At 39.4% G+C, this 17,002-nt stretch overlaps 1 protein-coding gene across 6 annotated transcripts in view; it reads left to right on the top strand.

The window, feature by feature from the left end:
• The window catches only part of Grm8 (glutamate metabotropic receptor 8), an 809,809-nt gene that overhangs the window by 703,417 nt on the left and 89,390 nt on the right, over positions 1-17,002 (top strand). For all 6 annotated transcript variants that reach the window (XM_060374210.1, XM_060374213.1, XM_060374214.1 and 3 more), the window contains exon 9: positions 578-1,513. In XM_060374210.1, the coding sequence (XP_060230193.1) occupies positions 578-1,513 (936 nt within the window). The remainder of the gene's footprint in view (positions 1-577; positions 1,514-17,002) is intronic.

Here is a 17,002-nt window from a genome sequence, read left to right as displayed (position 1 = left end):
TTGTTCAACAAATGTCTTGTAGCATGTAAGTGCTGTTACATCCCTGAGCCAGTGAGAAGTCAGAGATTAACTTCCTGTGTCATTTCCTTTCAAAATCAACATGGCGTCCTCTGAATTTCTCTAACTATTTTAGAAAGACAGGAATCACTGTTGATATACCTTTTTGTCTTAGTACAGTATTTGAAAGGTTTTGGCATTTTATATTTGTTTTAGCTCTAAAATATCTTCCTATGGGATTTTTTTGCTGTATTTTGTTTTTATCCCTCTTATTTAATTTTTAAAGCTTTCATAGTTAAACTGTTTGGACTGGTAAATCTTTCTTTAATATAATAATGGCCAGCCATGAAGAGGTAAGTGGAAAGTAATGACACTCATCTAGCTGGTGATCCAAATGACTGATTGGACCCAATCATTTAACACTTTTATAAAGTCAATATCAGGGAAAGAAATGGGACTCTTATTATGGTAAACTGTATTTGTACTGTCAGCATTCAGTGATTTATTACAAACCTGTGGCCAGGATTAGGATATTATAAATGGGGAAAATGGAAGGCTCATTAATTTTTTATGCCCACAGGTGGAAGACATGCAGTGGGCTACTAGAGAGCGCACACACCCGGCGTCTGTCTGCAGCCTGCCCTGCAAGCCTGGGGAGAGGAAGAAAACCGTGAAGGGGGTCCCTTGCTGCTGGCACTGTGAACGCTGCGAGGGTTACAACTACCAGGTGGACGAGCTGTCCTGTGAACTCTGCCCTCTGGATCAGAGGCCGAACATCAACCGCACAGGCTGCCAGAGGATCCCCATTATCAAGTTGGAGTGGCATTCTCCCTGGGCTGTGGTACCCGTGTTCATAGCAATATTGGGAATCATCGCCACCACCTTCGTGATTGTGACCTTTGTCCGCTATAATGACACGCCCATCGTGAGAGCTTCTGGGCGGGAACTTAGTTATGTGCTCCTGACGGGGATTTTTCTCTGTTACTCCATCACCTTCTTGATGATTGCAGCTCCTGACACAATCATATGCTCCTTCCGACGTATCTTCCTGGGACTTGGTATGTGTTTCAGCTATGCAGCGCTTTTGACCAAAACAAACCGTATCCACCGAATATTTGAGCAGGGGAAGAAATCTGTCACAGCGCCTAAGTTCATCAGCCCCGCCTCGCAGCTGGTGATCACCTTCAGCCTCATCTCTGTGCAGCTCCTTGGGGTGTTTGTGTGGTTTGTCGTGGATCCCCCACACACCATCATTGACTATGGAGAACAGCGAACATTAGATCCTGAGAATGCCAGGGGAGTGCTCAAGTGTGACATTTCTGATCTGTCACTCATTTGTTCACTGGGATACAGTATCCTGCTGATGGTCACATGCACTGTTTATGCCATTAAGACCAGAGGGGTCCCAGAGACATTCAACGAAGCCAAACCTATTGGGTTTACCATGTACACCACTTGCATCATTTGGTTAGCTTTCATCCCCATCTTTTTTGGTACAGCCCAGTCAGCAGAAAAGGTAAGTGGCAGGAAGTACTTTGACAACTCTTTTCCTGGATTTATTTAAATTTAACCTCTTAATTTATAGTTATTTTTCTTACTTTTAGTCAATTTATATTCCTTCAAAATACTTCAGTATATGATATTAGTGTGTGTGTGAACGAGAGAGAATGAGAGTGAGAGAGAGAGAGAGAGAGAGAGAGAGAGAGAGAAAGTCACATTATTTTGAGTATGTATGGTCTATGAATGATATTTTCCTGAGTAACACTATTGCATGCTCTTTGGCAAGGTTGAAGACTGAAAGACTTCACATCATTTTCTGGGTCTCTTTTCCCAGTCCTGTTATCTACAAAGTCACCATTCTTTTTCCAAATGTTAATTAAAAGACAGAGACAGAAAGGGCAGATGGGCTCACAGGGGTGAGCTGTCCCAGAGAGATCCTTTTGCAAAGCAAATGACATCTTTTCTGTTTTATGGAAACTCAGGGAAAAGCCATTCTTTGACAGTTATGATTCCAATCATAGAAGCAGAACTTATAGTAATACAATCAAAACCAAAACGCACTGAAATGTGTTAATACACTCCAGACCACTTACCACATCTCCCCAGACCCTGTTCTTGTCAAGTTTACATTTACAAATGATTATGATGGTTGATTAAGATAGCAGTGGACAATCATATAAAGGTGCTTACATTTGTAGGTGAAGATCAGTTGACCCCTTTGGAGTGATTTCCTTTGTCATTACCTTCAGTCCACCTTTTCCTCATAGAACAGCAACAGTAAAGAAAGTCTTCATATGAGATATGGTATTTGCTGATCTAGATGCATGAAGTTCTACACACAAGGAAGCACAGAACTAAGTTTCCAAATGCTGGAGTTGGGATGAAGATGGAGCAAGCTTGCAGCACACGAGAATATGGCAGATTTCTCTAGCAGTAGCTCTTCAGCCTTAGTGTGTATGTAATAAAGATCTCTCAGACAACTTAAACTTCTGCCCGCCCTCCCTCATTAGAAAGACATCAACTAATTCATGGGGAATTCTATTCCTGGGACCATAAAGATCCAGGTGAGGTTCTGCATAACTGAACATGTCAACCAAATCAGATGGACAGTCTTCCACAAGGGGACAGTGAGCTTATTAGGATGATCATTCAGCCCTCAATGGCTCAGTGTGGCATTCAGCTATGTTTGGAAGGGAAAAAGAGAACGTTAGAAAATTCTGATGCTTAGCATGAATTTGCCACCGATTCTTAATCCCCGGCACTATCCTGGTGGCCTGGCTTTGTGGGGGCCAGGGAGAGTTGGTGTGGGACCAAGCATGAAGAGGGAAGTTAAAAGCAAGAGAGTCAGGGGCTTGACCCTTAGCAATGATAGGACATATTTCAGCATATAAGGATAGGAATGCATTAGAATTAAAACTATAGATCTAACTGTTGAAAGAACGCGTGAGCTGGAAAATAACAGCCTTAAAGTCCGATGTTTAATTAGACTTGTTGATTTAGTCAAGGAAAATGGTATATGGTATATTTTCAGAGTTTGAAAATGTCCACAAATAACTACCAACAACAATGTGAGCAGTTGTTATGTTCAGTCAGTGTTGAAAGCTCTCCTTGCTTACTGCGTCACCTGCAGAGGGCCACCACAGCTGTTCACTCTGCTTCTGGTGAGCAATAAGGAGCTGATTCAGGGCATATTTTCCATCTAATCCAACTTGTTATTTTTCCTCTTCTCTTACATTTTAAACAGTATAAGTGGTTTTTTTTTTATACAATGACTTCTAATGGTGACAACATTTTAAATACAATTGCAAATATGTGTGGGGTTATTTTTGGCCAGTTCAGTGCTTGGGTCTTAAATAAAGTCGTTACCCTGCATCATGGTACTGAATGACACCACAGTATTTCAGATTTGAGTTCTTGGTGGAGCTCTGAAGTTATTAAAGTATTTTCTCCCAGGGAGGAGGTCACAGAGTCTGCCATCACGGAGGAGCTACTGTCAGCCGACAGCTGCTCGGGAATGAGAGGTCATTCCTCTTTGGGGATGTGGCGATGACACAGGCTTCCTATGCGACACTGGGTAGCCCCAACATACATTCACTCATGGGCAGCATTACCTGGACTTAGTGTTTTTGTTTGTTTGCTTGTTTTCAAAAAAGAAGAGGACACAAATTTGGGAGGGGTGTTTATTAGGTGAGGAACCTGGGTAAAATTGGGAGGAGATAAGACACCATTGAGATCATCCTTCATTGTACACATACATAAAGTTCCTAAAGGATAAGTTTTTAAAAATAAAATATTTTCTCCCAGAGCGGTAAGGTTACAGGTTTGTAGCTGTCTCCTAAAGAGCAGCAATTGAGATAAAGATTTGAAGGTAGAATGAACACAGAAGTATGCCAGGGAACAGAGCCTGCCTGCGTGGTGCTGAGCCCATGACAGGTGTATATCTATTTGATAATCTGGAGTTATATTTACTTTTATGAGTATGGACATATCATTCCTTTAGAGACATGGTTAAATGTGGTTAGCCGATTTCTTTTTTCTTTCTTAGCTTTCTGGAATAAAAGTATGTTTTAAAAATAAATTGTAAAATGAATAAAAATATGCTAACTGGAATTTATTTTGTATTTATGATGTGATTAAATGTGAGACAGTCTGAAGAACTCAATAATAAGTAATAACTGTTGGGATTTTCAGAATGTTATAGAGATGTATCATTTAGTCCCTGGGTTGTAGAATTTAGACCATCACTATAGCAAGAGCTATTGGATCATAAATAGTCTTTGCCACTGAGGTACTTTAGGTAATAGAATTATGTGCTATCCTAAAACTTACCTTAAAATTTACTGTTGGCATTTTTTTTCAAAGTATCTTTTGTTATTCACGATGATAGATAAAATGCTTGATAGTGTGTTCAACATTGTTAAAGCTATTGGCATGAATATTAAAAATGAGCTAAACATTTCTATCTCTAAAATAAGTCTTTAAATAAGTTTATTGACTTGGCTGGAGAGAAGAGCTGATCAGTCCTCAATTTTCATTTATAATTCTTGCCTAATTAGCCCAGGTTATCAACTTGAAGGATTTACAACAGCCAGGCAACACACACATCCATTAATTCAGCAGATCCTTATTGAATACTGTGTCTGGCATTGTGCTAATTATTGAACCCATGTCAGTCTGCCTCTCTGTGCATCCTTGTAAGGATCAGGTTGGCTCCCAGCCCATGCCTTCTTGATGACTGCCAGACCAGCAAGATGCCAGGCTCAAGGGCAGACAAGATGGTGAGGGGTCATGTTTGAGATGAGGAAGCAAATAACTATGCATCATATAACTATACATTAGTGACACAGAATCTGTAACCTGGAAAACAGCAGGAAACAATTTTCTCCCAGTGTCTACTTCAGGAAATTTGTTGAACCATGCAGCTCTCTCTGAAATTACAAGAAGTAAGAAACAAAAGTAAAAATAGTGGAATAATCTGTATAGGTGTTTCAGAAAATGTTTCCATATGACAAGTTCTTCTTTATACAAAGAACGTTTAGTGCAGAACTATACAGACTAGTATTTGAAGTATGTACTGCATCCTTTTAGAAAAAACGCCATTTAACTTCTCCACCTGGTTTTCCTTTAGATTTGTAATTATGTAATTTGTTCATACTTCCCAATTCTGCTAACTATTGGGCAAAATTTACTTTCCCTTTTCTCATGGAGTAGCAGTATAAAGGAAATACAGAATTACTGAAGCATCCATAAATATAACCAAACTCACATAATTGTGACGAAAAGACAAAAAAATTAAATCATTAACTTAATAGGCAGGAAAATAATCAATTGTTAGTGGTAGTTAGAGGCTGATAGGATGGCAGAAATCTCTTAAAGGTGCTTTGTCTTTCTTAATTGGGCTCATAAAATTCAAATAACCAGACAATGGTTATGATGCTGCCAGACTCCGAGGAGTGCAATGTTTTAGCTAGAGTATTGGGATGGAAAAAACAAACCAAACAAACCAAAACCAAAAAAAAAAGCAATGTCAGGATGGACAAATATGAAGAAGCTGAATCTAAGTCAGGGTTTCTGTGATGAAATAACATGACCAAAAGCAAGCTGGAGGGGAAAGGGTATATTTGGCTTATACTTCCATATTACTATTCACCATCAGAGGAAGTCAAAACAGGAGCTCAAATAGGGCAAGAACCTAGATGCCTAGGCCACGGAGAGCTGCTGCTTACAAGCTTGTTCCCCATGGCTTGCTCAGCCTGCTTTCTTATAGAATGCAGGACCACCAGCCCAGGGATGGCCACACCCATAATGGGCTGGGCCTCCCCCATCAATGATTAATTAAGAAAACATCTTATAGGCCTGATCTTATGGATGCATTTTCTTCATTGAGGTTGCCTCCTCTCAGGTGGCTCTAGCTTGTGTCAAATTGACATAAAACTAACCTGGGCAATTGACTCCTTGTCACTTTGGCACATAAACACATTACCCATAAGCCACAAACTTTCCTTTCTCATCTATTTCAGAGATCTCACATTAAAACCATAAATAACTTTAAAAGTCCCATAGTCTTTACAAAACAAAACACAATAATTCAATCCCTTTAAAATATTCAGTCTCAAGATATGTCTTGATACCCTGCTGGGTAGAGTCTTTCAGAGGCCCTCTGTGATAGGCTCCTGTCCTGTACCCTGTTTTCTCCCTCTTCTGATGTCCATCTCATTTGCCTTTCTGAGTGAGGAGTGATCATTTTACCCAGGGTCCTCCTTCTTGCTTAGCTTCTTTAGGTGTACAGATTTTAGTATGATTATCCTATATTATATACACTTATAAGTGGATGTTAGGTATACCATGTGTGTCTTTCTGCTTCTGGGTTACCTCACTCAGGGTGATCTTTTCTAGTTCCCACCATTTGCCTGCAAATTTCATGATTTCTTTGTTTTTAATTGCTGAGTAGTATTCCATTGTGTAAATGTACACAATTTCTGTATTCATTCCTCAACTGAGGGCCATCTGGGTTGTTTCCAGCTTCTGGTTATTACAAATAAAGCTGCTATGAGCATGGTTGAGCAAATGTCCTTGTTGTATACTTGAGCATATTTTGGATATATGCTTAGGAGTGGTATAACTGGATCTTGAGGTAGCACTGTTCCTAATTGTCTGAGGAAGCACCAGATTGAATTCCAAAGTGGTTGTACAAGTTTGCATTCCCACAAGCAATGGTGAAATATTCCCCCTTTTCCACATCCTCTCCAGCATGTGTTGTCACTAGAGTTTTTGATCTTAGCCCTTCTCATGGGTGTAACGTGAAATCTCGGGTTGTTTTAATTTGCATTTCCCTAATAACAAAGGATGTTGAACATGTATTTAAGTGTTTCTCTGCCATTCTATGTTCCTCTGTTGAGCATTCTCTGTTTAGCTCTGTACCCCATTTTTTAATTGGAATGCTTGATTTGTTGCTTTTTAACTTCTTTAGTTCTTCATATATTCTGGATATCAGCCCTCTGTCAGATAAAGGGTTGGTGAAGATCCCTTCCCAATCTGCAGGCGGTCATTTTGTTCTGATGACAGTGTTCTTTGCTTTACAGAGATTTTCAGTTTCATGAGGTCCCATTTATTGATTGTTGGTCTTAGAACATATCCTGAGATTCATAGTCATATTTTGGGCAGAGTGGGGGGAATCTTATGAAAGAAGGGGGAGATAAACAGACCTGGAGGGAACAGGAGCTCCACAAGGAGAACAACAAAACAAAAATATCTGGGGTCAGAGGTCTTTTCTGAGACTGATACTCCAAACAAGGACCGTGCATGGAGATAACTTAGAATCCCTGTACACAAGTAGCCCATAGCATCCCAGTGTCCAAAAGGGTGCCCCAATAATGGGAACAGGACTGTCTCTGACATGAACTCAGCGGCTGGCTCTTTGATCACCTCCACCTGTTGTAAGTGGTGATTAATATTTACTAATAATTATCTTTTAGTAATGCTGCTGTTAATCCTAAGCAGCTGTATAACCAAATCTCCACACAGAGACTGGGTTTATTTAGTTAACCTAGAACACAATGCTGGGCAATAGTTACTCCCTCTTAAACCTCCAAGCCCGCATAGTTTCCTAACATTTAGATTTCTCACATTATTCTTGCTTTTTGTGAAAGTTTAGGTCTGGTTCATGCTTCATGTCCTCCTTTTCCTCCCATTCATTCCCTGCCCTCTGGCTCCTCCCATTGCACAACATTGTGGCTAGTTGTTTTATTTTGGTGTGTTTACGCAAAGTTGAGACAGGATGCTTAGAAAAATTATCCAGATTGAAATCGGGGGTGGGGGTTGGGGATCAGCATTTGAATGAACAAGGGTAAGGTGTATATATTGCAAAAGAACATTATACCAACATCCACCTGAGGTGGAAGCAGCCTTACCAGTCCACAGAGGAAGACAAAGAAGCCAGTCCTGATGAGACCTGATAGACTAGGGTCAGATGGAAAGGGAGGACTACCCTCTTTATCATTGAACCAGGGGAGGGGCATAGAAGAAGAGGGAGGGAGAGTGAGATTGGGAGGGGTGGGGGAAAGGCTAAAGCTGGGATACAAAGTGAATAAATTATAATTAATAAAAATTAAAAAATTAAAATCCAGTCTCTTTAAAAACTCCAAAATATATTTTTATTCTCTTTTTACTAAATATTATTATTTATTAGAATGTATTCACTTTGTATCCTAGCTGTGGCTCCCTCCCTCAACTCTTCGTGGTCCCACCCTCCCTCCCATATCTCTCTCTATGCCAGTCATCTAGTCCACTGATAGGGAAGGACCTCCACCCCCTCTGTCTGACCCTAGCCTATCAGGTCTCATCAGGACTGGCTGCATCATCTTCCTCTGAGGCCTGGTAAGGCTGCTCCCACAGATGGAGGTGATCAGAGAGCCAGCCACTGAGTTCATTCCAGAGACAGCCTCTGCTCCCCTTAGTAGGGAACTCACTTGGAGACTGAGTCTATGGGCTACATCTGAGCAGCCGTTTTAGGTCTCATGTGAGGTCTTTGGTTGGGATATCAGTCTCTACAGGGTTCCAGGGGAACATTTTTTTTTCCTTTGGCTCTGTTGGTCTACTTTTGGAGCTGCTGTCCCCTCCAGATATTTCTGTCTCTCATGTCTTTCATAAAATTCCATGCATTCTGCCCAAAATTTGGCTATGAGTCTTAGCATCTCCTTCCATATCTCAACCAGTGGATTCTTTCAGAGGCCATCTGTGGTAGGCTCCTGTCCTGTTCCCTGTCTTCTCTTACTTTGGATGTCTATCTTGTTTGCCCTTCTGAATGAGGATTAACCATCTTCCCTAGGGTCTTCCTTGTTGTTTAGCTTCTTTAGAACTATATCTATTAGTATTTTCATCCTATATTGTATGGCTAATATCCACTTATAAGTATGTATATACAATATGTGTCTTTTTGCTTCTGGGTTACCTCACTCAGGATGATCTTTTCTAATTCCCACCATTTACCTGCAAATTCATGATATCCTTGTTTTTAATTGCTGAGTAGTATTCTATTGTGTAAATGTACCCCAATTTCTGTATCCATTCTTCAGTTGAGGTGTATCTAGGTTGTTTCCAGATTTTGGCTATTATGAAGAAAGTTGCTATGAACATGGCTGACCAAATATCCTTGTTGTATACTTGAGCATATTTTGGATACATGCCTAGGAGTGGTATAATTGGATCTTGAGGATGCACTATTGCTAATTGTCTGAGAAATCACCAGGTTGATTTCCAAAGAAATTATACAATTTTACATTTTCACCAGCAATGGAGAAGGGTTCCCCTTTCTCTACATCCTCTGAAACATATATTGTCACTTGAGTTTTTGATCTTAGCCCTTCTGATGGGTGTAAGGTGAAATCTCAGGGTTGTTTTGATTTGCATTTCCCTGATGACTAAGGACATTGAGCATTTCTTCAAATGTTTCTCTGCCATTTTATATTCCTCTACCGAGAATTCTATTTAGCTCTGTGCCCCATTTTTTTAATTGGATTACTTGATTTGTTGCTTTTTAACTTCTTGAGTTCTGTACATATTCTGGATATTAGTTCTCTGTCAGATGGAGGGTTGGTGAAGATCCTTTCCCAGTCTGTAGGCTGTCATTTTGTTCTAATGACAGTGTCCTTTGCTTTACAGAGCTTTTCAGTTTCATGAGGTCCCATTTATTGATTGTTGATCTTAGAGCCTGTGCTGTTGGTGTTCTGTTCAGGAAGTTGTCTCCTGTGCCAATGAGTTCTAGGCTCTTCCCCACTTTTTCATCTGAGAGATATAGTGTGTGTGGTTTTATGTTGAGGTCTTTGATCCACTTGGACTTTAGTTTTGTGCAGGGTGATAAATATGTATCTATTTGCATTTTTCTACATGTGGACATACAGTTAGACTAGCACCATTTGTTGAAGATGCTGTCTTTTTTCCATTGTATGATTTTGGCTTATTGGTCAAAACAAGTATCCATAGGTGTGTGGGTTTATTTCTGGGTCTTTTATTTGATTCCAATGATGCACCGTTCTGTTTCTATGCCAGTATCATGCAGTTTTTATTTCTAATGCTTTTTAGTATAGCTTCAGATCAGGGATGAAGATACCTCTAGATGAACTGTTGTACAAGATCATTTTCGACATTCCGGGTTTTTTGTTTTTCCATATGAAATTGAGAATTGTTCTTTCAAGGTCTGTAATGAATTGTATTGGAATTTTTAATGGAATTGCATTGATTTTGTAGATTGCTTTTGGCAGTTTGGCCATTTTCTCTATTACTGATCCTTAAGCACAGGAGATCTTTCCATCTTCTGATATCTTCTTCAATTTCTTTTTTCAGAGACTTGAAATTTTTTTAACAGGTCTTTCACTTGCTTGGTTAGAGTTAGACCAAGGTACTTTAAGTTATTAGTGGCTATTGTGAAGGGTGTTGTTTCCCTAATTTCTTTCTCATCCCATTTGTCTTTCATATATAGGAGGGCTACTGATGTTTTTGAGTTAATCTTTCATGTGCTCTTGGATTCTGTTTGCAAGTATTTTTTGAGTATTTTTTGTCAATGTTCAGAAGAGAGTTAGGTCTGAAGTTCTCTTTTTTGTTGGGTCTTTGTGTGGTTTATGTATCAAGGTTACTGCGGCCTCATAGAATAAGTAAAAAAAAAAAAAACAAAAACAAAAAAAACTCAAATATCTTTTAAAAATTCAAAAATGTTTCTAGTGTGGGCTCCTGTAAAAATAATAATCATATTTAATACTTTCTTATTTTGAGAGGGAAGAACCCCAGGACACAGTCACAATCAATGCAAAACCATCAGTACAAATAATGAAATGTTCAGTGTCTGGGATCCATTAACAATCTTCTGAGCTCCTCCAATCTGCATAGGCCACTTCTCCAGCTCTGCCCTCTGCAGCACACCCAAATTCTCTTCTAGGCTCTAGCAGGCTATCCTCCACTTTGCTGCCGTCCTTGGTGGTCATCTTCTGGTACTGACATCTCCAAAATCTTGGGTTTCCTGTTGCCACGGGGCTGCACTTTCACCACTAACCTCTCTTTGGCTCTCTCCATGGTGTCAGGCCTCCGCTGCTCTTCCTTACCCCTTCAGTCCTTGGCCTTCAATTGCCGCTAAGGCTGTACCTTCACCAAAAGCATTTTCTGGCCTTTCACAGTGAGAAGCTCAGGTGCATCCCATGCCGCTTCATGCCTTCAAAGTCAGGACTGCCTGGGAGACTCTTACACTACCAAGTTCAGTTGCCCGTTTGAGCTACAATTTGGCCACCTCTGTAACACAGCCTCTGTGTGCTGACTCTACTTCCCAGAAGATTTCACCTCAGTGATTCTCATTTCTTCATTACTGCTAATTTCTAGCTCAAGCTAATCAGCATTCGTTGTGGTTCTGGTCTCTTGTTAATCATGAATGACTTTTCAGCCCCAGCTGACCAGACATTACAGATTCTTTACAAAAAGGACCCAGTAGAGTCTTTGCTTTCCTCTGAAATATCACAAGCCAGTCCTCCATTGCAGTACAGCTCTCAACATTGTTATCTTCCAAGCTTCTGAAACAACTTGCTGAGCTTTCAATACTCAATGGATTTTCCTTGCAAAAATTTGAAAGTCCTTCCAGAGTCCTCCCCAAAGCAACATGATCAGATCTGTCACAGCAAAACCTCATTCCTGGTTCCAACTTGCCTTAGTTAGTGTTTCTATTGATATGATAAAATAATCTGACCAAAAAAGGGGGTTTATTTGACTTAAACTTCTATATTCCTGTTCATTGTCAGAGTAAGTAGGTACAGGAACTAAAACAGGGCAAGAACCTGGAGGGAGGAATTGATGCAGAAGCCTGGAGGGGTATACTGCTTATTGACTCGCTCTCCAAGGCTTGTTCAGGCCAGGAATGTCACCACGTACAATGCGCTTGGCCCCAACCATCAATCTCTAATTAATAAAATGTCCTACAGGCTTACCAGCAGCCCAATGTTATGGAGATTTTTTTTTTTAAATTGAGGTTATCTCCTCTCAGCTCACTTTAGCTTGTGTCAAGTTGACACAAAACTCTCTAGCACAGTTAGTAAAACAAACAAATGTACAACAATGACAATGACAACCCCCCCCCACTCTGCCAAACAAAATTTTCTCAAAGTAAAATCTGTACATTGGAACCAGTTTTTCCAGTCTTGCTGTGTACAGCTTCTACCCCATAAATCAAGTCAGAGGCCTAGCACCGTCTTCATCCCCACCATCTAGCCTCTTTGTTTGCTTTCCTCACCTTTAAATCCTTCCTACATAAACTTGTAGACCACAGGGCCCATCTATTAGTTATATATCTGAATGAATACCTTCCCTTTATATCCTGTCTGTTAAATGAATGGATGGTGTATCTTATACAATAATGACAATATAAAAATACAAATACTTGCTTAGGATGTTTTCCCAGTTACTGCATAATTTGAGTCTTTTATATATTTTTTTCTGGGATCAGCATTACACCTCTTTATTGGATATTTTGCTATTGAAGTGATTGGCCATATATATTTCTCAAAAATAATTTGTTACTTTCACTTACTTTGAAGTAGGACTACTAAATATTTAAACTGAAAGATAAAAAATAATTGTAATAGTTGTGCTCCTTTCTCTGTAAAATTCATAAGCAAAGGAGATGCACCACAGTGATCTACTGCTTTGGGTATTTCCTTTTTCCTTGGGCTTTAGTGTATCTAGCCAACAGAGTAAGAAGAGGACAGGCATAAGAAAACACAGGACTGCAGTAAGGAAGTGCACAAACTTTGGAAAGTTGGTGTCTGAAATTAATTTCTGGATCTTCCAAGTGAGCTTACAATGTATAAGCAAGAGGGCATATTCCCAATGATAGGAGCAAATTCCTCCAATACTACAATTTTGACTATAGAGCCATAAAAAATAATCACCTTCCATCTTTGCTCATTCTTATATTCTGGGAAAGGATAGGAGATGGTTTATTTTATGTAAGAAGTGGGAAATAGTAAGATCTGGAGAGGACAGGAACCCCACAAGGAGAGCAACAGAACCAGAAAATTTGAACACAGGGGTCTTCCCAGAGACTCATACTCCAACTAAGTACCAGGCATGGAGATAACCTAGAACCCCTGCACAGATGTAGTCCATGGCAGTTTAGTATCCAAGTGGGTTACATAGTAATGGGAAGAAGGACTGCCTCTGACATAATCTGATTGGCCTGTTCTTTGATGATCTCCCCCTGAGGGAAGAGCAGTCTTACCATGCCACAGAAGATGACAATGCAGCCATTCCTGATGTGATCTGATAGACTAAGATCAGAAAGAAGGAGAGGAGGACCTCCCCTATCAGTGGACTTGGGGAGGGTATGTGTGAATAAGAGGGAGGGAGAATGGGACTGGGAGGGGAGGATGGAGGGCCTTATGGGGGGATACAAAGTGAATAAACTGTTAATTAATAAAAATAAATAAATTTAATTATAAAAAACATGCTTTTGTCATTTATATATATAAGACAATATATAACTCAATCTTAGTTTTGCATAGTTACACAAATTGGGAAGCAGTGAATCAATGCTGGGCATCATCACCATTAAGATGTTATCCACGAGGAGAGCTTTCTTGGTTTCGCTTACCGTTGTATTCCAAATACATAGCATCATGACAAGTCTGAAACAGCCTTAAAAATATTTATGACTAACACATTAAAATAAATGGAAGAGAAGGATCTCATTTGATTTAAGCCAACAGTTAATCTCATTTTTTTTAGCATTTATACCTACAGCAGAAGTGTGTTATCAAACATGGGCATATGCTTGTGAGTATAGCTGTGTAAACACATCAGTGAAAGAGGGATGCGCAGGAGACATTAATCTGTAGCAGGAGGAGGAAGATGTTCCTGAGGCAATGTGTAACTGGCTTCAAATATTTAGCAGAAAAAAATGTGCAGGAAAGCACAGTGTCCTCAGAAAGAAGATGCCAAAATTTTTATGCTACAATTGGAAATTTGGACAGCTTTAAGGGGAGGAGGGTTGTGAGAGAGATCTTTCTGACTGGTAATACAACACCAGCTCTAAGGAGTAGACCGGAGTCAAGAGCTTACAGAACCTGGATTGCAATGTCCCAACACCAGTGTGGAAAGACTAGCAGGATAGCTAGCTCAGCCCAGAGTCCTTACAGCCATGCACATCCTTTTCAGGGTGTGCATGAAGAAATAATGGGAAATATGTGCTTTGCACATCTGTACCTGTACGTTGTTCTGTCTGCTGTATAGAATTTTGATTTTGATTTCTTTGCAACCTGTTCACATTTGAAGTGGTTTTCTTTGGAGACTTTAGTGATATTGCAAGTCATATCATTATTTTAGGTGGTATGCTAGCCCCCTCCCACTAGATAATATCAATTACAAGATGTTTTAATCTCACTCTAGAAAAGGAGAGACAAGTGAAAGAAGAAAGGGAAAGCACTTATTTGCTCTTACTTTCACCAGCAAACAAGGTGCTGTGTAGTTGAATATTTGAAGAGAAAGGACACACAAATTTTAGAAACACATTGGCATGCCTGGGAAGGAGCTGATTCTTCCTTGTTTGAATTTGTTCATTTGTTTGTTTGTGGTTGTATACATATTACAGCTACAGAAAATTTCAACTTTACATGTTTAGTACAATTCTTTTGGAGATTCTTTTTTTTAATATTTTTTATTAATTACACTTTATTCATTTTGTTTCCCCCCATAAGCCCTTCCCTCCTCCCCTGCCAATCCCACCCTCCCTCCCCTTTCTGCACGCATGCCCCTCCCCAAGTCCACTGATAGGGGAGGTCCTCCTCTCCTTTCTGATCTTAGTCTATCAGTTCTCATCAAAAGTGGCTGCTTTGTCCTCTTCTGTGGCCTGGTAAGGCTACTCTCCCCTCAGGGGGAGGTGATCAAAAAGCATGCCAATCAGATTATGTCAGAGGCAGTCCCTCTTCCCATTACTATGGAACCCACTTGGACACTGAACTGCCATGGGCTACATCTGTGCAGGGGTTCTAGGTTATCTCCATGAATAGTCCTTGGTCGGAGTATGAGTCTCTGGGAAGTTCCCTGTGTTCAAATTTTCTTGTTCTGTTGCTCTCCTTGTGGAGTTCCTGTCCTCTCCAGCTCTTGCTATTTCCCACTTCTTACATAAAATTTCATGCACTCTGCCCAACAGTTGACCATCAGGCTCAGCATCTGCTTTGATAGTCTGCAGGGCAGAGGCTTTATTTGACATCACATATAGATACTTCTTCAACGAACCGTGTTCAGGCTTCAGAGTGTTATGTTTGGGACGCTACGGGAAACTGTGGCACTAGGCCTATTAATTGTAAACATTTGGTTGTTATGAGGTTGTGATATTTTCTCACACTTTAAACTGAACTGAGTTTGAAAACATTGTAATTGTCTGTGCCCAAATTATAGTGACTTCATCAACAAGATCACTACAGACTCAGCTGAGAAGGTGGTCCCAGAGCTAACTCACCTCATCAAAATCAATTATTCATATGGTACTAGATTTAATTAATATTAATTTTTTCAGAATATATAGAATATGGAATTATTTTAAAATATTTTGAGATTTGTTACACAAAAAGACTTATTTTTCTTCTGTACTGATTGTGTTAGTGATACCTTGACACTTGATAATAGGTTTTTTTGGGCAAAAAACAAAAACAAACAAAATAAATACATTTTTTTTGTGGAGAAATTAAAAACATATGTTTAAATAATATATCACTAACCTTAAATTGTGAAAAATATTTACCAAAGTGTTAATGTAAATTTGACCTATGTAAAATATATGTAAATCAAATATATTCAAATATTTAAATGAATGAATGAAAATAAAAATTCAACATTTTTCTCCTAAAAACCTTTTGTAAATCAAAGGGCATAAATATTTATCATCAATGATGTCCTAACTATTTCCCAATGAAAAATCAACAAATAACCTGAAGATGCAGTGGTTAGCTTCAGGTAAATATGCAAAAGAATGCATTTCAGAATAGTGATCCCTGATTTTTGCTTTCCATTCCAACGTCAGGGTAAAAAGAGGGAATATTAAATAAAGAGTTTGTGAGAGCAGTAGTCTTCTGTGGGTAAAAGAGAAGGATGTAAAGTACTCAGCTGGAGATGGGGTGAGCTGTAAAAAGCGTCCCTCTTCCAGAACTGATACAGTTTTCAACTGTTCTAAGTTCCCAGTATTCTGTCAGAGTACCTAGTTCTTGCTTGCCAGCGTCCTTGCCTTTAAGACAAAAAGCAATCAAGAAAAACAATCAAATCACAAGGCCGATATCTATCCACCCCAAGCAAAGTAAAAGACTTCCACTGCTAATCTTTCTCAATTAGCCTGGCCTGGCTATCATAAGGATACATCAATAGTCATGGTTTATTCAGATTAAAGAAAACCAAAAGCACAATTAAAAACTGCTGCAACACAAAAGAAAAAGAATAACTAATTCCAAAGGAGAAAAACCACCAGAGAAGTTCAGATTATATTTGAATTTAAACATTCAGCATTCTCAGCAGAACCAATAAAATAATGGATATTAACATATATGGCTAGGTACAGGACCAACAACACAGGGCAAGAAAAATCATAGACATGAAAAACAGAAGCAACTGTACTAGAGGAATAATCTAAATGCATGTGTGGGTATCAGATAAAGGTGATTACCCCAGAGGGTACAGTAGAAACGAATCAGTTTATGAAGCAGTCGTAAAATCATTTAAGATACCTTTAGCTATTTTTACAAACCTTTTCTCCTTCTTCTCTTTCTTACTTTTCTTTTCCCCTCCCTTCCTCCCTTCCTTTCTTCCCTCCTCTCTTATATTTTGTTAAAGTGTGTCACACATGCTGGCCAGTCCCACTGACACTCAGCCACAAACCTATCATCTTCTTAACGTTGTATTTTGAAAGCATTCTGAGTTGTCAGTTTGAACCTAAACTCATTTGGTAGCTCAGACAGGTATTGAACTCTCTTGGTAGCACAGGACA

Source organism: Meriones unguiculatus, chromosome 21 (genome assembly GCF_030254825.1).
Source record: "Meriones unguiculatus strain TT.TT164.6M chromosome 21, Bangor_MerUng_6.1, whole genome shotgun sequence".
Classification (NCBI taxonomy): Eukaryota; Metazoa; Chordata; class Mammalia; order Rodentia; family Muridae; genus Meriones; species Meriones unguiculatus.
The sequence above is the reverse complement of the archived record's forward strand: the minus strand, read 5'-3'. Positions and strand labels throughout refer to the sequence as shown.